This window comes from Centropristis striata, chromosome 18 (genome assembly GCF_030273125.1).
Source record: "Centropristis striata isolate RG_2023a ecotype Rhode Island chromosome 18, C.striata_1.0, whole genome shotgun sequence".
NCBI lineage: Eukaryota > Metazoa > Chordata > Actinopteri > Perciformes > Serranidae > Centropristis > Centropristis striata.
The window spans coordinates 21,239,289-21,265,445 of record NC_081534.1 but is presented as its reverse complement, the minus strand read 5'-3'; the positions used below and the strand labels follow the sequence as shown (position 1 = coordinate 21,265,445).

The window sequence follows — 26,157 nt, the reverse complement described above, 5'->3', positions numbered from 1 at the left end:
ATGCTAAAACATACTATAAGTAGGCTGGAGCAGAGTCTCATAGTCAGTGAACTAAAGCCTGTAAGGCTTACGCATAGGCTTTAGATAGTTTCTAAAGTAATGGGATAATGATTAATGATAAAACAAATATAACATAGCAAAAAAAAGTGAGTGACTTAGAGAAGTCAATCTTAATTTAGCAAGCCTACTTAACAATTTAGCATTCCTACAAAACCCTTATCCCCACCAGTAAAAAATCTTCCCCATATAACCAACTCATATAACCAGCTTCCAATTTTACAGAACAATTCCACTGCTCTTTCACGTTATACATAATTCTTCTTTAACTTTTTGTGTCGTAGGAAGGCCTATACATTACTGCTGTTGTAACACTAGACCATATTTCTCTGAGCCGGATCCAAACTTGGGTCCAACTATTCATTTGTAAGAGAAGAATGTGTGTGTGTGTTTTTTTAAAGAAGACTCTGCTGTGTGAAGCTACTGATAGTTCTCAGATGTGACCCATATGAACGCAACAGGCCATAACCACGAATCAGGAGCTGCCCAGAGACCTCAAGTGACTCTGGCTACCTTGAATGGCTAGGTTTCGTCAGACTGCCCTGCACTTTAACAACTTCCTTCCTCATCAGGATTCACTGTGTCCAGCCCGCAGTCCAGGGCTGCAGCTATTTTTAACAAAATCTGCTTTTCCCTCTGCCATTTTCTCTGCAAACACAGTGAAGCCAGCCATCTCTATGTTTTTTTAATGTTTGTGTGGCCAGATTATAGAGAGGGGTGGTAGGAAAACAAGTGGCCCAAGATGCATAAGGTAGCACTTCTCCACCACATAAGAGGCCAATGGAGAGTAAACTAACACTCAGCTTTGTTAATACATCTCTGTGACCTCCACTTTAACATTGGTGCAATGAACTGTGGAACAGGCAGATCTGGGAAATATTCATTCATGAAGGATCTGCTCAACAGCCTGTGATAGTGAGTTGAAAGCTGGCAGATAATTCTGTGTAAGTCAAGAGAGATTTGACAAAGGATATTGTGTAGAGTAATGGAGCGCCAACAATGGTTGACACAAACATATAAACACAGTCATACCCACACAAAGAAATGACAAAGGGAACTGAAATGTCTCCTACTCATTTTTAGGCTGCTCTCCCAGTTGATAGCTCAGTGCTGTAAATCAGTCCCACATAATTTACAGTGGCACGTTGGGTAGGCCCTTTAAAGGCCCATAAATCTAATGGCGATGGGTGTTGTGTGATACGCTTTGAAGGTAATAATTACACATTACTGCTGAGCCTCTTTATCTCGCAGCGCTGTTTGAGCAGTGGAACTGAATTCTTTCCAAGGAGAAGCAAAATCCTGTCATATAGCTCCAACCCTTGCAACACACCGACTTGTTCTTTGAATCTGATCACCATGGCAACGCACCAATTCTCTGTCTCTCTCTCTCTCTCTCTCTCTCTTCCTTTCTGCTCCCTCTGTGCACTAAGAGCAACCATCTCCACCAAGCTCATCAAAAATAATTCTGTCTGCACCTCAAGCTAACATCAGTGTAATATCACAAGAATCAAGATGAACTGGTAGTAGCATGGAGTCGCCTGGAACTAAAAGGTCATAAGTTCAAGCTCTACAAGAGCCAGCATGTCATGTCAAAGTCTAAAAACCTCATAACTGATTTTAGTCATGTATACTTTATTGCAAAAGCATTTAAATCCCAACCAGGGAAATAAAATAACTCCCTTTCCAAGCTGCTAAGAAATGAGCATGTGAGAGAGAGCAATGGTATGTGTCAGTGAAAGGCAGCACTACAAGGAAGCAGAGCTATTCTTTGTAAATTGATTTTAATGTCTTTCATTTTCCATCAGATGGGAAATCTGCTCATTTTGATATTATTATGCCAGTGCTGTACTCCATTTGTGAATTGGAGAGTCCCTCACTGATCTTTACCTGATAAACAACAACAGTCGTCTAGTCTGCAGCTTGGAGGACGTCTGCCCAGGTGGATTAGGAGAGGATGATTAGAGGATTGGCTATTCATCCTTGTCAGCACTGTCGGGCTGCGCTACAATCCCGCCATGAGACCGAGTTGAACCTCCCGCCCACACACATACAACTCACTGCAACCACCGCCCATTAAAACTTTATGGGAATAGCACAGCACTGCTGTAATGTATTGGTTGTAATCCCTTTGCAACACGCTGCACACCTTCACAGCGGCTGGGTATCACAGCTAATTGTCGATAGATCAGAAATGTCAGAAGTCAGCAAGGCCTCACTGAGAATTACCATATGCATATTTATAGGGATGGATTACAGATGTCAGTGTTTCTGCTGGGATTAAATGAGCTAGTTAGGGTAGCTGGCACTGGCAGGGACACAGATAGAGCCACAGGGAATCACTTCAGAGGGCAGTTTTACCCTGGGAGAATCCTGAGCCTTCAATTGCCGGCAGTGCTTTTCACACATACATGCTACTCTTAGCTAGGATGATGAACCAATCACAGTCTTAAAAACAACACCACAGCGTCCTGTATTTAGACTTTCCTAGTGCATTTTGGCTCAAATAGACTCAGACTCATTACACAGATCTCCAGCAGTGCATAAAGCAGATTAATAATATCAAAGCACATCTGTGCCCTTTGGTGATGCTGTAAATCTTGTACTGAACACTCCTGCTTCAATTACATGATGATTTAATGACTGCTAATGCAGACCTGGAGAGCAGGGCACTGGGATATAATTAGCCATGGTGGAATTGAGTGTAATGGCTACATTGTGTGTTACATGTGAAAGACAATGTTTTACACTCACCTCTGGCCCTCGCTCCTGTACACTGTCTCCCTCTGAGAAGGAGCCTGACTCATCGCTGGAGTTGGTGCCGTAGGACTGCTCACATTTGATCTTGGGTCGCACCTGGTTAAAAAGGGTATCCCCGCCCACACTTTGCTCCTGCTGGTCCACATTGAGGCAGCGTGCCACATTGGAGCATGGAGAGGAGGAGAACTCAAACTGGGGCAGGCTGCAGGGAGAGCCTCCACTGCCATCCTCGGCATAGGAGTATGAAGAGCAGGAGCTGGAAGTCCTGGTGCGTGTCTCACAAGGCGGCGAGCGAGGGCACACTTTGATTGGCACTGGGCAGCTGGTATTGGGTCGTGGGCGGCACAGGAGTGGGGGCTCAGTGGAGGTGGCATTGGGAGAATAGGTCTGGGAGGTGGGAAGGGACTGGCTAGCTCCAGCCCACAGGCCCTTCGGCATGTGCTCAGAGAGCTCCATCTCCAAAGAGTTCCCACCAGGGTAGGAATGTGCTGGGGTTCCCAGACGGTTGCAGGCCCCAGAGGAAAATATGACACTACGGCGGTCTAGCTCAACTTCCTGTTTGCAGACCCCATCGCAGGAAGCGGACTTGAGGGACAACCCTGCAGGGAAACCGTCCACATCCTTTGGGGATGTAACAGACAGACCCAGCTCCCCAGTGAAAGGCCTGAAGTCTTTTTTATGATCTCCCTGAGAGTTTCCTTTGTCCTGGGGGCAGACAAGTCTGTTGGCAAATAGCTGCTGTGATGTGTTGGGCAGACTGGGGAGGTCCACCCCTTTCTTGAAGAAGGCTCTGAGGCAGGAAGGGGACTTAGTTCTCTTGTTTCTTTCCACAGATATTGGGTTATCCATTTCCATGGCTGTGACACTGTCCTTATCCCTGGGGTCCTGCTCATCCCCTGACAGGCACAATGAGATGGCCTCTTCGTCTGCCTGTGGTTCAACTTTGATCTGTGCCAAAGGCAGCCTTCCCTGACCTGGCACTGCTCCGCTAACGCTGCTCTCCTTTAATGTGCTTGGAAAACCTGAGGTACTGGTGTGTGAGGAGGTGTCATTATTGTGCTTGTTGCAAGCCCACTGGTATTTCCTGTACTTGGGGCATCGCGGCAGGTCTGATGCTCCGTGCCGATCAAAGTCCAGCCGGCCATCTGCGAAGTTACTAGGAATAGCCATTGCTAGTCGATCATCGTCAGGATGTCCGAAGGAGGTGAGGGTGTCAGCACACCGCCGTGCCTTGGGGGAGGTGGGCTTTTCCACTTCTGACTGCATGCTCTCATCCTCTGAGTTGTTCACCTCTGCTGCCACCTTGTGGCAGAGCAGCAAGCCATCCTCCTCGCTGCGCAGCTGAGCTTCCAGGAAACGAAAGCATGAGTCCTCGAGGTTGTGCATGCGCAGGAATTCGGCACATCGAATGACCTCCTGGATGTTTTCTCTGCTGAGTAACAGCTTAGCAGTGTAGGCAAACTGCAACAATGGAGCGAATCCCCTGGCAGTGACCTGCAAAATAACAGGGAAATTGCCAGCATTACCATCAGCATAGCCATTGTTCAGAGCACTTGGAGTGTGGTGAGACAACCCGACAGCTCCAATGACCATAAACAAACACTGTAAAGTACCGGTTAATCTTTCTATCAGGTCAGCACTGAACATTCTATACAGCGGTAAATAAGATCTGGTGCTCTGGATATGTTGTCTGTCCAACCTCATGTTCATAACAACCTGTGGGACATTCCACTGCACTGTCCACTGTCTGTCTGTGGTCATAGCATTGGTTTTGCCTACACCCGCTCCTGTTAGTGCTTTGCATTTGCAAAATTCACTTACTTGACATAAGATGTCTAAACACATGTGCCGCTTTACATTCATTCAGTCAAATGTTTCCAATACTTTTCAGTGAAGTAAGAATCTATGTTGAAAATAGTGTCTTAAATACATTGCTGGAGGGCCAGGTGATGGTAATTCTTAAAAAAAAAAATCTGTAAAAATCTTCTCGACTTGTTCAGTAAATTGTACCTAGGGCAGGTAAGTTTCAGCTTCAGTACTGAGGCTTGGTATCAGTTTCAAGAGCTAATACTTAAAAATTCTTTTTTTATATACTTTTATACTTACTTGATATGAAAAACACCTTTTTCATTTAACAAAAAAAGCCAAAGTTCTAATGAGTTGGTATTATCATTTTTTTAGAACTGATTTCAATCAGAACTACTTGATCACAGAATAAGTAAACAAGATTACGGTGCTGACCACACATCTGATGCCAGCTTTTGGGATGGGCATCAAAGAACAAAATATTGAGGTCTGACACCCCGTTATGCCTTGGACCCTAGATTAAAATTGCTTTGGCTACCCTTATCACAACCCTGATTTGATTTGGTGTCCAGCAGTGCACTCTACTGTAAGTGACCCACTAGGGGCTATCTCCACAGCCTCACTTTCTGTGTCAATGCCCTGTGTCCCCAGGTCAAGTGCCTGTAAAGCCTAATGGTTTGTAAGACTACGGCTTATCCCCGTTGTGGCCATGTGGCGCGGGATGATAGAGGGAAGCCTTCCATTTAGACTTAATGCCAGATAATTAGGTAAACTCCTGAGCCTGCAGAAGTCCAGGCCGCCCTCTGCTGCTGTTGTCACAGAGCACACAGACGGGAGAAAGGAGCCAAAGGAGCCGACTTTAATACAAGGCTTGTCTGCTGTTTGGAGATCAGCGTGAGGTTCACACTAGGTTGCATTCATCACTTTACTCAGGCTCTAGCAACCAATCCCTGCAGCTTTATCCTGGTTCATTCTCTGGTGACAAACACGTTAGTGTAAGGCGTTTAGGGAATGCAATCAAACCACACACAGAGAAATGGTGCGCTCGCAAACACAATTGCTATGTTTTCACTTTGAACCTGAGACTGTCATGTATTGCATGACCTACAAAGTACCTTTTTAGAGGCTGAATGATGTAAAGTTTTTCTTACAAGACTTAACAGAGGCCCGCAGGTGTAGGGAATGAGGAGCACAATGTGGTTTTAATGAGCCCACTGTATACTGATTGTTTTGTTGCCTTTGTTGGGGGAAACAAGAAGACGAATTACCCTAGGTGGAACAGTACACACCATGTGAGCACTGCAGCAGCTTTCAGAGTTCCAGTGTACTCTGCCAGACACCCCACTAGTAAAACAGGATTTTCCCTCTTTAGTAATCAAGCTTCAAAAACCACAGAATTTGCTCTGTGGATTTTTCCGCCTGGAAAAACAACTAAGCAGTATGCATGAGGAAACACAAATATGTCAGTAAATAGCTTGAGGTCATCGGAGTGACTCTAAGAATGCATTAAATCATCTGGCTTTGTGGATTTTTTGGGAGATGAATAAACACATGCAATAGGTTAGTGCTTTTTAAAGGTTTGTACTTAGTATTGCCAGTATTTTATTGACTTCTTCCTTGTTCACTTCAAACATTCTGTGTGAAATTAGAGATATTACATGCTAGAGGCTCTGAATTCAACAGCACAATGGAGGATGTGTCTGTGCCAAATTGAATGGAACATGACCCCAAAATACAGACAGGGATTATGTGATTAAAGAACAGATATGAGACTTAGGGCTTTAAATTGTAAAACACCCAACTTGACTGTCAGCTAAACTCAATGATCAGCAAGGTGATCTGTCAGAACAAGTGTACTAAACAGAATCTGCCTTTAAACTGTGTTTGGATGATACTATGTGTAATTGAATGCATTTCTTGAAACAACATACATGTTGCCAGTTCTTTTGCAGCGCCAACACGGACATTTTATAAACATTGATGTCATTACAACATAACTTGTATGTTAATCATTTATATGTTTCATATTTTAGTTGTGAAGTTAACCATTGCATTATGTTACTTATATGTATAACTTTTTACTTTTCCAGGAAAACAATTCTGCTGGAGGAATGAAGAAATAATAACAAGTCAAAATTAAAAATACCAGGTCTAATAATGTTATGTATCAGCCTCTATACTCTCCCTAGGATGCTAAAACCAACCATACTAACCATAGTGTCAGTGTGCAGTGTGCATTATAAAAACTAAGATGCAGATACAACACAGTGACAGAAATTTTGATTCAAGCAGCTTAGTATGAAGACTTGTTACATATTATGATGTTGCTAATTTACAACCTTGTTTTCTCCATGAAAACCTATTGTGTGTTCCACTACAGTGAAGATTGCCTTTACAAAGCATATTTCTTATTTCATTACAAATGTACTTTTTGGGGTGATTTTAGTCTGACACACTGGACGTAATCGAATATTTCACGTGGCATTCTCCTCCCCTCTCCACTTGCAGAATGATAATGTGTGCAGCCAGACCCTTCTCACTGTGCAATTCACTTTTAACTTTGTTTGACTGCATTACATCAGGATGTAACATCTTTTTTAAGGGGTCACATTATCTTGTTACAGAGCATGGATTTTTAACTTATGTGTCTCTTCCCTGATCTTCCCTGACCCCTCTATTACACATTGTTCCCTTCCTAGGCTGTAACTTATTAGAAACAACTCTGTAAGTCCCTTTTGAAAAGCTATAAATAAACATTTCTTATTTCACACTGTTATTGCAGTGATGTGAAATGAGGCTTGTTGACAGCATCAGCTGTCAGATCTTTCAATATTTCTTTCAACTGGCCCGAGACAGCTTGAAACATTCCCCACATGAGTTTATAAGTCACTATTTTTGGCTTTATTATCTCCATTACCAGTGTATTTGTGACCACATTTTTTCAACCATACTATAAAAAGAAATTAACATTTACACTTGATGAATAGGGTGTTTGCTGTCGATAATTTTGGTTCAAAAACTGAATTCTAAAGTTGATTTCATTTCACATCTGCTGAATTTCTTTGTTGCTGTGTTATGACTACAGAAAGCCAAATGTTTATGATGTAAAACATCAAACCAGCATGAGTCTTAACAGATGTGAGATATGCTAAATACACATCTGTTTGCACACAGTGTATAATGTGTGATGGGACAGTTATATAAACAATAAAATAAGATTTTTCTGTATTTTTGATCAGCAGATATGGCTCCAGCTGGATCTAGCAGTTGACCCTCCATCCTCCTTGTGTTAACTCAGTGTGTCCACAGGCTGCAGCCTCCGAGTATGGTCGAAAGCACCTTGCTGTGAGCTCTGGCTAACAGACATCCAACAGCACCAGGAATATCAGTCATTGTTAAGAGGAAGCTGCTGACTCCATATCTGTGAGGGGGGATGGTGTGTATGTGTGTATGTGTGTATGTGCATGTGCTAGGGTAAGTGGGTGGGTGGGAGTGTGTGTGTCTGAGTACGAGGGACTGGGGGGAGGGTAGAGGCTTTGAGTGGACTATCCGCTCTACTGATGAGCGCAGCACATCTACTACACTGCTACAGCACTGCTCTGGAGCGTGCGCGCACACACACACACACACACACACACACACACACAGACACACACACACACACACACACACACACACACACACAGACACACACACACACAGACACACACAACAAACACACCCACACACACACACCCACACACAACAAACACACCCACACACACACACACACACACCCACACACACCCACAAACACCCACACACACCCACACACACACACACACACACACACAGCTACAATAATGAATATAATGGTGTTTATGTATTGAGGATTTAAGATCTGTTCTATTCAGATACACAGCACATAAGAACAAAACACAAAGCAGCCTGAGCAAGTGTGCACTCAAATAACTACCAGTGGCCTTTCTTCTTGCATACACACACACAGTTAGTTGCTGTAGATTGGACCATGCCGACTGTAATGGTGAGGCAGTGGTAGCTTCAATGAGGTTGCTGATAAACAGTAAAGCTGCTGGAGTAAAAGTGCTGAGCGTACCAGGGATCTATTTTCAGCTAGTATCAGCAGCTGCTGCCTGCGGGAGCGCATCTTTATGTGTGCCCTGCACCATATGTGATTACTCCACTGTTACAACCAGCACAGCAGCCTAATGAAGGAAAGCGTAAAGAGAACGACACAGGATGGAGGGAGGAAGGGAGGGAGGGGGGTAAATACTGAGGGAGGATGGATAGAGGAAAATGAGAGAGGAAGGGGAACAGTCACAGCATAGGGAACTGTTAAAGGAAAATGAGAAGGACAGGGAGGATACACAGTGTTTCTTGGTCATTAGCTGACTGCCTTGATGTTTGAAGCATTTCAGCTGTTAGCAGCACTTAGTGTATGAGTTAAGACAAAGAGCCAAATGTATCAACGTGACAGATTGGGGCCATTTTAGGCAAACAGCCCGCTCTGCATTTGGAGTGGACATGCGATACCATTACAGAACTGGAAATTATAGCCAATGGCCAATCACAGACATGGACAGTTCACATGACGTTTTAGGAATCCTGCCAAATATCCTTTCATAAACAAGCTGAGCAATAATACTCCACTCCCCTCTCCTCCCTAAATCATAACCCTGTCCCTGTTCACTCAGTACTCCTCTCTTTACATCGGCCTTTTGCCTTCGTAGAAGAGAGGGCTAATTTATGCAAATGTGCTCCAGTGAATTCCAGCATGTCATGCATTCTAATGAGGACATGGCATGGCATGACAATGGAGTGCAAGAGAAAACACTCCATTGGATAGAGCAGCCAACGCTTTAACATTAGATCTGCTGAGTAACCTGACATTAACCTCTGTGTGCGCAGACAAACAATAAGGAGCCTGAGTCACAGCACTAATGGAAATAGGCGCTATACTGTACACTATCATGACGCCATTGTGGGTTAAGTTGTTATGCTGGAGGAGATGACAGGAAATGTGCAGGGACAAAGAACTGCTGCACAAGAGAAAAGCTCTCGGGCTAAAGGAAAGTGTTTTATAAAGACAGCTGGAACAGACGTACAGTAACTTACTAACCTGTCGGACAACATAAAAATACATTTTACTGAGAAATGTATGACATTATCTATCATTACTGGCTATAAGTCAGGTATAACGTGTCTTTTTACCATACCTGAAATTTCGCTTATTCATTTCAATTAGAAGTCAAATGTTTGAAGGGATTTTCAAAATAACAATTTTCACTCAATTCCTTGTGGTATAAAAATTACCCAAAATGTCCTAAATTAAGTAATCAATCACAATGAACATATCTGCTTTCGTTATTGTTAGAAGTTTCTTTACTGCAACAAGCAACAATGTAACTTTGACAAACATGAAATCAGACTTGACATTTACTGTGATAGATTACACTTTCATGTCTAAACTACAATTATATGCAAGCTGTGGTATGAAATGGATAGCTGCCTGGAAGAAAGGAAAAACTTAAAACTAAAATTTAGTATGATACGGGTACAGGTATGAAACAGTATTTTTTGAAATAGGTGCAGCAAAAAAGCCAACAACACAAATTGTAGTAAGAAATAAAACTGAAATTGACTTATATACATCACCTATATGATACAATATTATATGGCAAATGATACATTTCTTCTGTTCAGTGATTTTAATTTGACAGTGTTAACCAATATTTAACAAAAATATAAATGCGAACATGAACACATTTTTTAACAAAAAAACTCTACATACATATCATTGCAACATATTAAGTACTAGGACATTATCATTTATCATTTCATGATAATTTAGCTGAATTCTTACAAAAACGATTGTAAATTTGATAAGTTTCAGTCATTGTAAATAACCTTCATAAACTGAACTAAATAAAAAAAGTACTTTTATTTGTATATCAGAAAACATACCAATGAGGAGCACACGTTAATGTACAGTATATATTAAGATGGTCGGCCTGCTGTTTTATGAATCAATCTCTATTATTAAAGTCCAGTTCAGTAGATGAACTCAATCTGTATTTAGTGCACATTTGAACCTGTATTACAAGTAAAAAGTGGTACTAAGCGCAGAGAGTAGTGATGTTGAAAGACTTGAAACGTGAGGAAAGTGTCATCCTCAGTGACAGCAGAGGCTCAGACATCCCTGGTGCTGAACAGTGGGTAAGTAAACCTCCCCCTGACAGTGGATTAAATCAGATAGTGTACGTCCTAATCCCGTCCTGCAGCTTACTGTGCAGGCCAGACACTGCGGAGGACATGACCCCACCTCTACACTGTTGAAGACACAAGAACATTGTGTTTGGGCTGTTTCATTCAAGTACATTATGTGGAAGGCTACTCTCCAGCATTTGTTTCGTCCATCTCTCTTGTATGGAAGGTTTACCAGCCCAAGATGATGAAAGTCTGAGTACTCCTTTCATTAAGTGGGATGTTAGCTGCTTATCTGTGCCAGGTTTGGAGGTTAAATACAAAGAACGCAAAACACAGCGATCACACCACAGGCTGCGGCCCGCCTGGCTGATTGCTCAAGGTGCTCTTCTACCCAGCCTCTCACTCTCAGACAAAGACCCGGCATCTTCTCTGTCAGCTTACGAGATGTGTCCTTGTGCTGGCAGAGAAAGAGAGACCCCCTGCTGGACCAAGGGGGTTGGGTATTAGCGCCAGTACTACCTCCCCAGCGTATCACTCCTCTCTCCAACGCTTCCTCTTCATCTTCCATCACCCAACCCCCCATATTCAAGGAAGGCTGGTCCTGGCTCCCACCATCTGTCTCATAGGCTGTATTTCTATGATAGTGTCCTGCCCAAGCACTCGGTGTGGGGCCTGTCTGTGTGAGGCCCCCTCAGATTAACTGGCATTGTGCAGGTCGAGCCCCGATCAACTGCTTGACCTCAGGTGGTGAATGGATGTCACTCATCAACAGTGATGGGCAGTAACGCGTTACTGTAATATGATTACTTTTCTCAAGTAACGAGTAAAGTAAGGGATTACAATCGCAAAAAAAGTAATTAGATTAAGGTTACATTCACCCCAAACAGGCTGTGGTACTGCCTTACTTTGTTTGTGAGAGTGTCTCATGACAATCAGGTATGAGCGGTGCAACATCAGTGGTAACAAACGTGTGTGTCAACAAGAGATGGAGTGCGGTAGAGAGCAGGACCATGCATCGTTTAATGCCTGGAAGTACCGACATAACTTTGAGTTTGACTCGGTAAAAAGTGACAAAAACATTAGCATCCGCTGTACACTCTGCGAGGGAAGAAAACTTTTATCTACAGCGAAAAATTCCACCTCAAATCTGAGCGAGCACCTAGCAAGATGGCACAGGAATGTCAAACTCATTGAGACATCCCTGGATCCCCCCACTGACATGACCGCTGCAGCTACCACATCCAATTCAACCGGGCAAACCTCCGACAGGCCCCCTCCTGCTAAACAGGTGAAAATAGACTTAAGAGTGACAGCACTTAGTGCCGCTGAACTGAAGAAGCTCGTTGCTGGCTGTATTGTCGAGGACATATTAACCATTTCCACTGTAGACTCTGAATCATTCCGACGCATCGTAGAAAAAATACCGACCAAAAGCGGTGTCAGACTGAAAGGTCTATTGTTTTATAGCATATTCAGGTTGTGCATCATGTTTTTTTGAAAAGTAACTAAGTAAAGTAATTAAAGTAACTAATTACTTTTGAAAATAAGTTATCTGTAAAGTAACTGGATTACTTTCTTGGAGAAGTAGTTCGTAATCAGTAACTAATTACTATTTCTAAGTAACTTGACCAACACTGCTCATCAACCTTCCTAAAAACCAACACAAGAGCGTTACATGTGGGGCGGCTGTGGCTTGGTTGGTAGAGCGGTTACATACTGAACGGAATGTTGGTGGTTCGATCCCGGACCATGGCAGCCTACATGTCGAAGTATCCTTGAGCAAGATACTGAACCCCAAATGGCTCCCGATGCTGTGTTCATCGGTGTGTGAATGAATTCCCAATGGTGGCAGGTGGCACCAATGTGCATAGTTTGAAGCGCTTTGGATAAAAGCGCTATATAAGTGCACTCCATTTACCATTTGCTTGTCTCTGGTCTATCTCAAGCTCTTTCTCTATCTCTGAGAAGTCTTTAGTTATCTCACAAGCGTCAAAGTCAGAAGTCCAATAGGTGTGTGTTGTGTGTGTTTGTGTTTTCTGCACTGCCACCTCTGTCTGGTCTGGTTATATGTTGAAAAGGATATAAATGTATCCCCTTAATGTACTTTGCATCTGACAATTATATGACATAGTATCTTGTTTGTAAATATGACAATGGTGGCGTCAGTAGAGAAAAGGTCACAGGGTGAATTTTCTCTGCAAACATCCATGGATTTACTCTGATGGTAACCTACCCACCATCAGGATGAAACTCAGAAGTATTAACATTTTCAAACTGTATAGTATAAAGAACACTGTTGCCTTTAGGGGCCACACGCAGCACTTCAGACTTGAGTCTTGTTAAAATAAATCACAGCAAATCCTTTGCGACACTGCAGGTGGATACACTCTGCCTTTTAAATCCGGGTAAAGATTTGTGTATTGTCTTTCCACATGAAAAATGGGCAGTGTTCCCTGGCTCATGACTAAGGAAAGAATAGAGAAGCAGGAGGTGGTTTGAGGTCTGTGAACCAGCACTCTGCTGAATCACAGTGCTGCCTCCTGTCTGCTTTTAGTTTCCCAGAATAACACTCAGAGAGAGCAGAAATGGTAGCACAAATGACCCTCCACATTCTGTAGCCCTCCACTGTCCCCAGATGTTCAGAATAAGTCATGCAGGAGCAAGCCATTGAATTACTTGTGTAAGTTTATTCATTCAAGTAAACAAGATTTTTCACAGACGAAATTCCTGCTACAAAATTAGGTTTCTGCTTTATCATAGGAATACATCCCAATTCTTCCCAGTTGGGAAGATCACCAGAATTTCAACAGGGAAAATGCTGCACTAACAACTGGCTGATAGTCATCTGCTGTGATCATGGCGGTGAGGATTGAGTCACAGCTTTCACAGTTTCAATATGGAGGTCATTTCTGTTTGTCACAGTGAGGGCTGCTCTCTCTAGTGGAGGGCTCTCTTCGAAATTCCTCTCTCTGGCTTGTATTTGTGGCACACTGATTCTTATGAATCCCCCTTTGTTCCTACACTCACAAGAAATATGATGTAGAGAAACACTGTGTGTGTGTGTGTGTGTGTGTGTGTGTGTGTGTGTGTGTGTGTGTGGTTTGTGTGTGTGTGTGTATGTGTGTGTGAAGACTCCATCACCCAACGCGGACGTCGTGCTCTGCTGTTCCTTCCCCCTGCCGGCTGGCCCGGAGGACAGCATCGCTGAGATAAAGCAGGATTGTTTTGTTCCCATGATGTGATGGCCAACAAAGCCCCTTGATGAAACTGGCTGCCCCTCCGCGAGCCCACAATCACATTAGATATAGATGATGTCACTCACCCGCGCCAGCTCCGGCTATTCCAGGGGCTGCGGGGCCACAAGAGAGGAGTGATAGAGGTTGTGGGGGAGGTGGTCTTTGTTTCACATTTCATCTGCACCAATCTTCCCCTCTTTCCCCCCAGTGGCGGCTGCAGCCTTTCTGATTTGCCATTTTCTTACAGAAGGTTGGCAGCCTTCAGTAGCTGCTAAAGGAATTCTCTTCGTGACCCAGCCACTGCTTAAAGCTGCTACTCTGAGCAGACCCAGACCTCCCCCATTACAAGAGAGAAAACTGCGCTCAGACACAGGGATGCGTCAGCATGCTTCAGTCACTGACCGTGAAGCAAAGGGTGACAGGGACCTTAAAAAAACTTGACTGGCCACATCAATGAAATGACATTCCTTCATGATGATGAGGCTGAATTGTCAAGACAGTCAAATAGAGATGTACTACCTGCTGCACAGGGCAGAAGAATGCTATCTAAATATCTAAAGGAAATTTTCACTTTAAATAGATGACCACAGTCAAAAAAGCCATTCGCAAAGTCACTTGCATTTCCTATGGAATTTGTTGTTACTCTTGGACTTGAGTATTTTCATTTTTTATGCCAATTTATGCTTCTGCTTTACTATATCTACTACATTTTTTCCACAGCAGTACTACTATACAGACTAAGACATCATATATACAAATATATATCACTATTCACTCACATTGCTTAGAGTATTGATAAAGAAAATAACTATTTTGAAATGCAAAAAAATGCCTTTTTGCATGTCTGCAGGGTGTATAATTACATTGGCAGGGTGTTGTTAAATATGATATGTTACCTCGAGCGTACATTGAATGATAATTTGTTTATATTGAACAGGGATGGACAAAAGAAAAGAAGGCTTCGTTAAAACCTTAAACTCTCTCTCGCACATTAAAAAGCTAGTCAGTGAAACATGTTACTTTCCACACTCCATCTCACACCTGAAACACGCAGCAGCGCATGCATTATTCATGCATGCAGTGAGTGAATGAAAGAGATGCTGCTTTGAGCATCCAGGAGCAATTCCCTGCAGTCTCTCTTTGAGTTAAGGAGGGAAAAAAAGCCCCTGATGCTCATTTTACATTAGACGACAATCTGACTGCGTCTTCATTTTCAATGAGCACGGTGACAAAGTCGTTTGACAGGCGTTACTTTATTAATGCAAGCTGGCCCCAACGAGGAGCAAAAACTGCAGCACATGTGGGATGTGCCCCAGATTTCACAACAGCACATGCATGTACCCATATGTGTGTGTGAGTATGGATGTGTGACATCAATACGTCAGAGTGGTACTTTCATCATGTGTTCAGTGAGGGAGCTCTGAAGGGGATCAGTTGAAAGTGACAGTGTGAGAGCTGAGGTGAGCAAGAGTGAGGAGTGTTGCTAAACCTGATGAGCGCTGAGCCTGAGGTGGCGTTAATCTCACCACGAGACGGTACCTGACGCCGACAACGGCGGCGGTGGCAGCTGACAGGTGCTAATTGGCAATCTCAGTCTTTTAGGCTGAATAATGCACTTTCTCACACCTTTCACTGAGTCTTTATACTCCAGCGACCGGCACATCAAATTGAAATTCTGTTTAACTGCTATCCTCTCTCATGACAGAAAAGGGCACAGCAAATAGAAAAAAAATTAAATTACTCATAATTACTCAAAATGTTAACAGTGAAGCTAAAGTTGGAAAGAGATCATTCTATTACAAAAACCAAGCGTTGGAGGTAGGCTGCATTCACTCCAAATTAGGTGTTGTGGCGGAAATCACCAGTCCTCCCATTGATTTTAATGTGTGTAAGGGCTGCCTATTGGAAGAATCTGGCTATGCAATACATATAATGGTACAAGGATTACAATCATAGACTGGATAAAATATGGAAGTAGTCTCAGTAATGTTCTGAAGTGACAAAATGAAGCTCAATGTGGGTGGCTCGCCGTTTTGGCCGTACCTGACTCCTAACTCCGGCTAATCCATAAAAGATGGAGCGTGCATACATTAGAGGCAGGCTGAATGCAGCAGCTAGCCACTCGTGCCGGTACCTGCCTGCCACTCAATCACTAGTAAAAAATCTTCTTCAAGACAATTTGATGTTAATAGTTCAAATAATGGTCCCATTTAGAAGAAAATAGAAGATAAAGAATCGTATGATTTGGTGCGTGGCTACCTTTGATTGACAGGTCACTAACACGGCGAGCCGTCATCAGGAGAGAAGCAGAGCAATGCGTATCCACGGCAACGTGTCAATAAAGTTATATATTTTTTTGAGTAAAAAAAATGCATATCATGATATTGGCAACATTCCTACTTTTTGGCGTAAGGGTTTCCCATTAATTACCTAGACTGACTGCAAAAAAAAAACTCACAAAAAGCTTCTATTACTTCCTGTCACTAAACAATGCAGCTTTCAAAATAAGAGCACAGTGTGTTAACACCACATTATTTAACACACACAAGAAGACTGTCAAAATAAGTTAACTAAAATATGCAATGGTTAAGATCAGATGTCTTGTGGAAAGCCCTGTTGACTGTCAAAAATGTTATGTGAGGTGTTTGTTCACATTTGGCTCTCAATGTGCACAAGATTAATGCATTTTACTTATAAATGTACAAAATTTTCTCCCAGAGAGGACTTTGTCAAGACTAAATTCTTTGTAATTGACAGCTGTTGAGATTTTCAATATACACTACATTTTAGATTTATGAATGATTTTTATTTTGTTGTCAAATTTTCTATATATTTTTCTAGTATTTTGTAATATCGTCAAGAATATCGTTATCGCAAAGATACCCTGAAATATCGTGATAATCTTTTAGGGCTATACCGCCCACCCCTAATATGAACACCTTGTTGAGCTTTATGCAACCACAACCACCCATCAGACTTTTTTCATGGCCATAACTTACATTCTTTCAACTTTTTTTTTTGCTTATGGAGGAGGGAGGATAGGGGCGTTAGTCCAGCAGTCAGACATCACCGTGTGTTGCTCTAATAATGTTTACTATTATTTTAGTCTGGTGTCGGTTGGGAGTTTTAGTGTTGCATTGTCTGAAAGTCAATAGCACTGCTAGAAGTGTCAGGGAAACGGCATGTTTGATGGACGTACCTCTTCCGGAAGGCTAACAACCAAGCCATTCTCTGCCTGGCCCACCAGCGCCTGGAGGAAGTACTCGCTACAGGCAGCCAGCACGGACCGGTGCCCGCGGAACTCCTTGCCCTCCACCAGGACAGTCACATCGCACAGGATATCCTGCTTCCGCTGGTCGTTGAGGCAGAGGAGGATATTGGTACAATGAACTGTCGACTCATACACATACATGGGGGCTTCAGGCTTCTCATCCACGGACATTCCGCTCACGCCCTGGAAATAGAAGCACAACAGAGGGGGGTCAGCTTACAGCCAAGCCCAGCAAGCACATACCGCAGGGCTGACATCAGCCCCGGCAGTGTGCTACAGCCAGCCTCATGATTCAACACATACAAGCCTGACTGACTGCTGCTCCCTTCTTCACATGCTCACTCCCCATTTAACATTTAAAAGTCAGCAAAATGCTGTTGCGTATACCCCTGCTCAGTGTGGACCCACACAAGACATCTACACATGAATCATGAATTTGAGTGTAGTTCAGGCATTTTGTTTTCTGACACACTTCCATGTACACATAAAAACCACATGCACAAAAAATACAATCCCATTAACTGATAAAGACACACTGAACACCTTTTTTTTTTTTTTTTTTTACAGAAACATTACATTTAAATTAGCCAAGGGAGTCTAGCGTAAAGAACAGTTTTCTGTACTTTTTGCTCGAGAGATCCACATGTGTTTGTAATCTAAGAAAGACTCACTGTAAAGGTATGCTGAGCAGTTTAGACACACTCTAAGTACAAAAGCAGCTACATCATAGGATAAGAGCCCAAATTACAACAGGGAGATTGTTTTGTAGATTGGAAACAGTTAAAAAAAAACCCCTGTATAATGCAGACACAAAAGACTGCATTTCTACAGCTTCAAAAAAATACAGCAATTTCACCATCGTGGTTCAAAAACTTTATGCAACCTGATGAGCAAGGCACAAACCAGCTTGGTGCTCCAGCTCTGGGTCAAAAAATGAACCGTTTCCCCTACTGCTGCTATGCTATGTAATTTTTTCATCATTTCAATTTAACACAGTTTTATTTAAATGTACATTATCAAGCAATTTACATGTTTTCATCACTTTTTATTGCCAATTTGTGAACTGATTGAAACGTTACTTAAAAACTGGAAAAATCAAAATGATGATGCGACATTTATGCGTGCCTGAGTGCCTTGCCTCTCTTAAGTGCCACTAATGAGGAACACTAGCAAATGTGACTTATGTCATCAATCAACAAGTCCATGTAAACACTCACAAGTTTTATCTAGTGAAACCTGTCTGGCCAAATGGATAGCTGTGTGTCACTGTTATTGCTACGCTAGGCTAGTTGCACAAACTGAACTCAGTTGGTAATACATCTCTGAATTTACAAGAACACTTGTAAAAACAGCTTCAGGACACAGGACACAGAGACATGAAAGCTGTCATCTCTGAGCATAATATTCATTAAATGCAGAGGATATGTTGCAAAGTGTTTTGATCTACTTTGGCTCCAGCTACGCTGCTTGGCTGGTGTCATGGTAAGTCAGCATGGTTCCACATTTCCATCAAAACACAAACCCAAAGAAGCTCAGCTGTGGGAACATAACAACAAGTGCCCCTGATTTTTCAGCCAAACACTCTATCCCCTGTGATCTCAAGTTTGATATAAATTCTACTACTCTCTGTCATCTGCTGACACAGCAGCACACAGATTGAAGCTGTTCAGTCAACATTTGTTATATTTGGTTCTGGACCCTGGTGGGTTTGTGAGAGGATTTAAACTCAAGGATCCTCAACCAGAGTAGAATTATAAACTTGAGATATTGTGTGCTATTTGATTCAATAAAATTACATTCTCTGTCAAAATGAATGCATTGACATGAGCTGACTTTGTCCTTTTGTCCTAGTTTTAAACAGTTCTCATTAATGACATTTCCTTTGTTGGCTAGCAAGCTATAAGACAAATACAAAGGTCTAGAAAATGTGATTGTACACAGGAAATAATTCTTATTTACTTCATCCTTGTTCTGATTGGTGGAAAATAATCATTGTGCTGCATACTAACATGTTGTATGACCTGCTCATGAGTCAGATGTTTATCTAATGTAATTGTTGTGGATCTGATGTTTTGTTAAGACATGTTTTAGTGTAAGTAAAGCAAAAATGCATTTTAATTTCCTAGTGTGAGCAATCACAGGAAGCTCTTACTGACTAATACTTTTATGTATAGAAATATGAAAACTGCTTAGTAAGATGAGAAGTGTTACTTGAAATGAGGAAGCACAGCAACATAAGTAAAGACTCAAACATTCAGTGATGAGTGCCATCACTTGCCAAAACAAAATCCTTTCTCCGAGTATGTGGGAGGCCTTCTCCATTATCCAGGACTCATAAAATCTAGGTTCGCGTTGGTAGAAAAGGGATATCAGAGCCAGTGGATCTGGTAACCCCCCCACACAATCAAGGCCTCACAAAAGGTGGTGGTGTGAGTGTGGAATGGTGTAAGTGTCGCTACGACTACTGCAGGCGTGAAAATGGAGATTGAGAGGTGCCTTCATCTTGTGAAAATGGGGGAAGGCACAGTGCAGAAATGCAGTGCAAGAGAGCTCTCAATACTGCAGCTGATCAGATTCCAATAACTGGCTGTAGTTACATGAGAACAGATTTCCTTCCGAAAGCAATCAATCCAGTAGACAGTTCCCACAAAAACATATCACAGTGCTGAATGAAATAATTGGCTGAGGCGATCTCTTTGTTTCCATGTCTCACAATTAGTGCCTAATGCAGTTTTCTCAAAGGTTGTACTTCTGTGTACTGACATAACTGCTATCGTTGCTCCTGCTCTTTTGTTCAGAAGAAGCAAATTCATCAGGACATGGAACACTTTTTTGTACATAATGTACATTACATTTAATTTAAATTACATTAAATGTTATGTAATAAGTGAAGTCTGAGATATATTCTTCTAAAGAAGTTGGAATGAGTATTTAAATGATAACTTTCTGATCAAATAAAGTCCATTGAAATGATTGTGTAAGGTCTGAATATGGAATGTGTGTGGCTGTATCTGAATCCACAATTTTTTAATTTTATAGGAACTTACATTATTTGACTAAATGGTAATAAAAGTTTGGTTGTTTGGTACAAAAAGATATGGCATCTCTCAAATGACTCAGCAACTGCATGACCTATTTTTGACCTCAGGTTTATGAAGAAACTGATTTTAGGTGACAATTGACAGTATTTCCAGAACTACCAGCATCTTTGAAAACCAGAAGCAAAACTTATCATGGTGGTGCTTTTGTCCATTTAGGTGCAATAAGGATCATGTTGATGTCTCATGCACATAGGACAGCACTTATCAATTATCTACTAACTACTGTATAGCCTACTGGAAATTACGTCTGACGCAGGTAAATGCGCGCTGAGCTCAGCCCACAATGAGGGAAGTGAAAACTGTGGGTTGGCTATGTAAGGCTACATGAACCATAAATTGCATTAAAGGCTTTTAATATCAGGGCATTTGTAGATTCAGTTGTTTACCCGAGACAGAGTTGTAGTAATGATTTGACTGAAACAACAGGCAGACTGGTGTGGGGGCTGTTTTGGAGAACTTTGTCAGTCCAGACTTTTCTGTGGTTCTGGCTGGACTAACTGTTGTATAGTTTGCTTATTTCCACCAAACATTTCTCAGTTGGCTTCCTATGATAATGACCTGTCTTCCAAGAATAATGTTTCCAGATGTGGTTGCAAGGTTCAGAGCAATCCAAACATGCTATTTCTACCCTGGAATGCACATTTGCATCACTTGGACTTCAGATGGTTTGTTGCAGTGGGAAGAAAATGCAAGGATGACACAAATACAAGGCACACACACACACACACACACACACACACACACACACTGCAAGCATATTCATACACACATGCACTCATACAGACAGACACATACCCAGACGAACACACCACATAATAGCAGGTTGTGGCAGAATTCTGATTAGAAGTGCTGATGGATGCAAAAGGTTTCCCTTTTCTTTTCTTTTTTTAACTCCAGGGTCAGTTGTTGACGGCAGCTCTTTCTGCCACACTAATACTGATGCCGACAACCTTCTTGGTGAGTTGCTAACATTCCTGTGTAGATGAAAGGCACAGCGTGATGGTGATGAGTATGCTCCAGCAGCGGTCAGGGCTGACTTCAGAGTTTACCGCTGGCTGCTCCGGGAGTGGGCCTGCTGATTGGAGGGAGGCTGATAAAGACTTATGTGGTTGGAGGCCCGTTAGCTCAGCATTACCTATTACAGCAATTATGATGAAACTATGGTGCCACACTTAAAGCGTGCATCCACAGAATCTGGCACACAGCTATACTATAGAAAAGGTGCATAAGAAGGAATCATCCTGTGCTAAACAATGCATTCATTATGTTCACCTCACAGCCTTCATGTATGAATGGAGGTTCTGTACTGACTGTAGCTGCCATTGACTAACTGTTGTCCTTGGTCAGATTGATTGCTTCTAACACATGGTATAGCAGGGTATTAAACCCAGCCACACAGTTTGATTCATTGGCTCACAGTACAGATTTTTTCTGTTGCTTTTTTGTATTTAGTTTGGTTAGTTTAACAAAAGTCATGTTCTCACTGCAGTAATGTTCCTTCTTTTGAGCTAGATTGGCTTTATTATCATACAGTCAGATGTTAGATATATTGCCACCATTCAATCTACTGCTGGCACAAAATTGTACACCTCTTGAATTCTTAATAATATGAAATTATTTTTTAACTTTATAGAGAGATGAAAGATCAACATCAGTCTCATATGTGAGTGTTAACCATGAAGCTGGAAACAGAGTGTGGTTCGTCTAACTTAGCATAAAGAGTTGAAGCAGGGGAAAACAACTAGCCTGGTACAATTTGTGGTTCTATGGAATTACACCTGATTATGAAACAATTGGTTTAGGTTAGGCATTGACCTCGAGTGGTTAAGGTCAGACTAGCCCATTGGTCTCGGGATAGAACCTGAAGAAATTAGCACCTGGCCAATCTGCCAAGTGGGATTTGTGATAAGTCTTTATGCTAAGCTAGTTTAACCATGTCCTGATGCTAGCCCCATATTTAACACACTCATTAATCTTCTCACCTCATTCTCGGAAAAAAGTACATGAGCCTTTTTTTTTTAACAAAAAAGGTTGATTTATTCCTTCTAGTAAAACGAATACCAATACTACAATTCAGCTGTGCAAAGACAAAATAACTAAACTTTATTTTAGAACAATAAAGACTTTAGCTACAATGTGGACAAATATCCAGCGTCCTGTGTTATTTTTTTGTGGAAAATTTGAATGCTTTTAAAAACATAGCAAACTGAGCAGGGCTGCAACTAACAAAAGGAAATATAATGCCCTTTGTTAGTTGCAGAAATCACATTTTCCCAGAGCCTAATATGACGTGTTTAAACTGCATGTTTTCTTTCCAGCAACAGCCAAAACCCCAAAAATTACTACTTACAACTTACCATATAACTTAACTAATATAACTTCCTCCCTTTATTTTCATGCATCAGTACATTAGAAGAAGTACTGAGAGCGGATTAAGCAAACACTAGCAGAGAAAAAAAAATACATTTACATAGCCAGTCAGTGAGCTGAGTGGGGCAGGCAGCAGGATGTTTGAGTCAGCTTTGGCCTGACTATCATATGACGCAGTCTTAGTTTGGGGACTTTAAGGGAAGGGTGGGAGGGTGGGGTGGGGTGGTAATGTGTGACAGTGTGTCATAATGTGCTCTGTGATGTGTGTCCCCTCTGTCTCTTTGGGCCTCAGCAGAATAATGTGCAGGGTGTGTGGAAGGAATAAGCAGCGCTGGGTCATGACCAAATTAAATATATAAAGGAGCGAGGGCGGACAGACTTCATTGGCTGGGCTGGGCCCCCAGTGGCAGTCATGATTGCTCCTATCATAAAAAAAAAAAAAAGAATTCGGCATTCAGGAAGCTTACATATCTTGAACACATTCCTCTGAGACGCTCCTCTGCACTTCTCCATGTACATCTACAGCACAATGGTGGGAAATAGCAAGCCCCCCCCCAATCAAAACCAGTTCTGATAAATACAGAATGAAAGCTTCCTGCTTACTTTGTTCTTCAGGCAAGTAAGTACCTCTGTACCTAACCCTCCTTTCAGAAGGGGCTGCCCACTATAGCATGCTCAATCAGATCTTAAAAGTCCACTGCATTGAAGTAGCAGAAGACATAACCACTACACTCTATGATGAATCACATTGTTCTACTCAAAGCACTTTCTGAGTGTTTTCAGCAACCTGCATGAGGGAGATACAGTATTTGACCATCTATTGTTGACCTTGGGAATGGCAGTCCACCTTTTCCCGCATCAGGAAACTTTTGGTGTTGTTACGATGACGACGTTGAACTTGAATTACATTCCTTGTAGCAATCAGTACGTTTACATGACAAAAACGGATTATTGCTTTAATTTGACTCTAACTGGATAACTGAAGTGCATGTAAATGTGTATGACAAGACAACGCATGTGCACGCGCTCCGCATGCTCCCCGGAACAAAAACATTCAAGAAAGCCAGTAGCAGTAGCCGCCGATCACATTAGCCGGTTGCATTAGCCGGTTGCGTTAGCCGGTCGCATTAGCTGGTCAGTAGAGACGGCACAAAGGTTAAACTGTGCATGCAAACGTTTCCATGTTCCCAACCAACTTTTACTAATAGGGACTGAAAGAAGAAGCACTAAGAAAGAAATGCTCTGTCTAAGATATGTTGTTGTGTAAATGATCAGACTGCATATTCAGAAGCTCTGCTCCTTGATATATTAATGTATCTGTAATGTTTTCCATCATTTCCTGACAGATTAGTGTGCCAAACAGGGGGACAATGAATCAGCCTGCAGCAGAATGAGGCCCACAGGCCCATTCATAACACCAGCTGCAAGTGATGAGTTGGTTCAAATATAGAAATTACAGACAGGAGGTCTAAAGCACAGCTTACTGTGGAACAATAATTTTAACATAACTTGAGTTATTGGGATCATATTGTCAATTGGAACATTGACATGGCCTGATTGTGAAAAAACCCAACACACCCTGTGATTTCTTGTAATAAACAAGGTTAGTCTCAACTGCTGCTGCTACAGTCTAATAACATTATGCACTGAGGCAGTGTAGTCAGAGGCAGACTAACATGAACACTGTGTCACTGTGCACAATTAAGGGAGGAGGACTCCTGCCAGGTGACTGTAATTACACTGAGGATGAACATGACTTTAATTGGAGTGATCAAATTAGGCCACGGCAATGAATGCCCTTGGAGCAGTACAAAGTGGGAAATGTCAACATGGATGGTGATGATGATGATGATGATGGGTAAGTTAATGGAAGCCTTAATCCATATGGAAATCACTGACAGGTCTGCTGTATGACAGTGTTTGAAAGCAAGTCAAATATGTTTTCAAACTTTAATGTGAATGCATGTAAAATGCAGAAGATATTTTTGGAGCGTTTCATTTCCTCAAGTGAAACTATCTGCTTCCTCATACCCTCAGATTAGTTTTTGTGGTAGTGTTGGTAAGTGAGATACTACATCTATCCATCAGTCTGGCTGACAGTTTTAATACTTTGGTCAGAGATATTGCTGTGAAATTTGTTTCAAATTTGTGCAGCAGATATATAATGGCAAGTAGGAAGCACAAAAGATAGTACAGGATAAGTAAAAAGCGCTATCCATCTCCATTCCAGCACTTTGTATTGCAGGCTTTCGGTGATAAATATATAGTCACCAGGCAAATGTGGCACATGGATTTGCTGTAAAATGAATTAATGATCTTTAAACAGTACTAAAAATGATGAGGTTTTCAGTTTTCTAAGTTGAGGTGTCATGTTTAAGATGAGAATATCTACGTAGATGTACAGTACATCATACATTTAACACACAATAGCCGTTCTCCTTTAATGTTTATCAGGAGGTGATGCTAATCATACCCATGATGGTGCTTCACTGCAGGAAGAACTGCAGAGATCATCACAAACGTGTTAATGGTTCATTACGAGCATCAACAGGGATATCAGGCACAGGGATTGATTAAACTGGGATTACTCTATCTGGGCTGTAATAGAGAATGTTAATGAGGACAGAGCTCCTAATTTTTATCAAATGTCTCCCTGGCTATTCTGCTACAGCCCCCCTTTGTTTCATCTCTTCTCTTCACACTCATTTAGACTCTGGTCTAAAGGTTAAAAGATAGTTAATATACTCTAATGCATTAAATTATCAAGAACAGGCTGTGTAAAAACTTTGTGACTTTGTAAAGTTTTCACCTTACAAATGATATTTATCACTGTTTGTCTACGGGTTGATGCAACACTCTGACCTCTGTGTCCTATGAGACTGTTGCAAAACCAACGGAATACCAACAAATGAGCATTGTCATCGTGGCGAAAAACAAGGCTGCTTTGTTAGTTCCTGAAAAATGACATTTTCTTATTTCTCAATGTGTTTTTCATCTGCACAAAAAGCATGCGGCTCTAGAAACTCAGCAGAAACACGTCTAACTCCCTGACAGCCAAAACCATTCATAGTAAGAGGAAGGAAGCCTTATGTGTCTCTGCATTGCAAAAAGCAAACTAATTTAGGAAGTAACTGACTAATGAATTTAAAATCTGAAGTGGTTTGAAAAAAAGAGAGAACTAATCTGCCAGTGGGGTGAGATTTTTTTCAACAAACTTCAGCCTTCAACAAGTTTCTCCACACCTTGAAATAAGAATGCTCATGATGTTTTGCATTAAAACAAACAACCATCAGCACACCAAACACCAATCATCCCTGAAGATTGTAAAACAAGATTAGAGCTGCGCCGTTTT

The 26,157-nt window shown here is 41.9% G+C and overlaps 1 protein-coding gene across 1 annotated transcript in view; it reads right to left on the bottom strand.

Moving 5' to 3' along the window:
• bach2b (BTB and CNC homology 1, basic leucine zipper transcription factor 2b) overlaps nt 1-26,157 on the bottom strand; it is an 88,001-nt gene that overhangs the window by 14,655 nt on the left and 47,189 nt on the right. The window contains exons 2-3 of the mRNA XM_059356199.1: nt 17,263-17,517; nt 2,809-4,308 (exon numbers count right to left, since the gene is read on the bottom strand). Coding sequence (XP_059212182.1) covers nt 2,809-4,308; nt 17,263-17,505 — 1,743 coding nt within the window. The 5' untranslated portion in view covers nt 17,506-17,517. The remainder of the gene's footprint in view (nt 1-2,808; nt 4,309-17,262; nt 17,518-26,157) is intronic.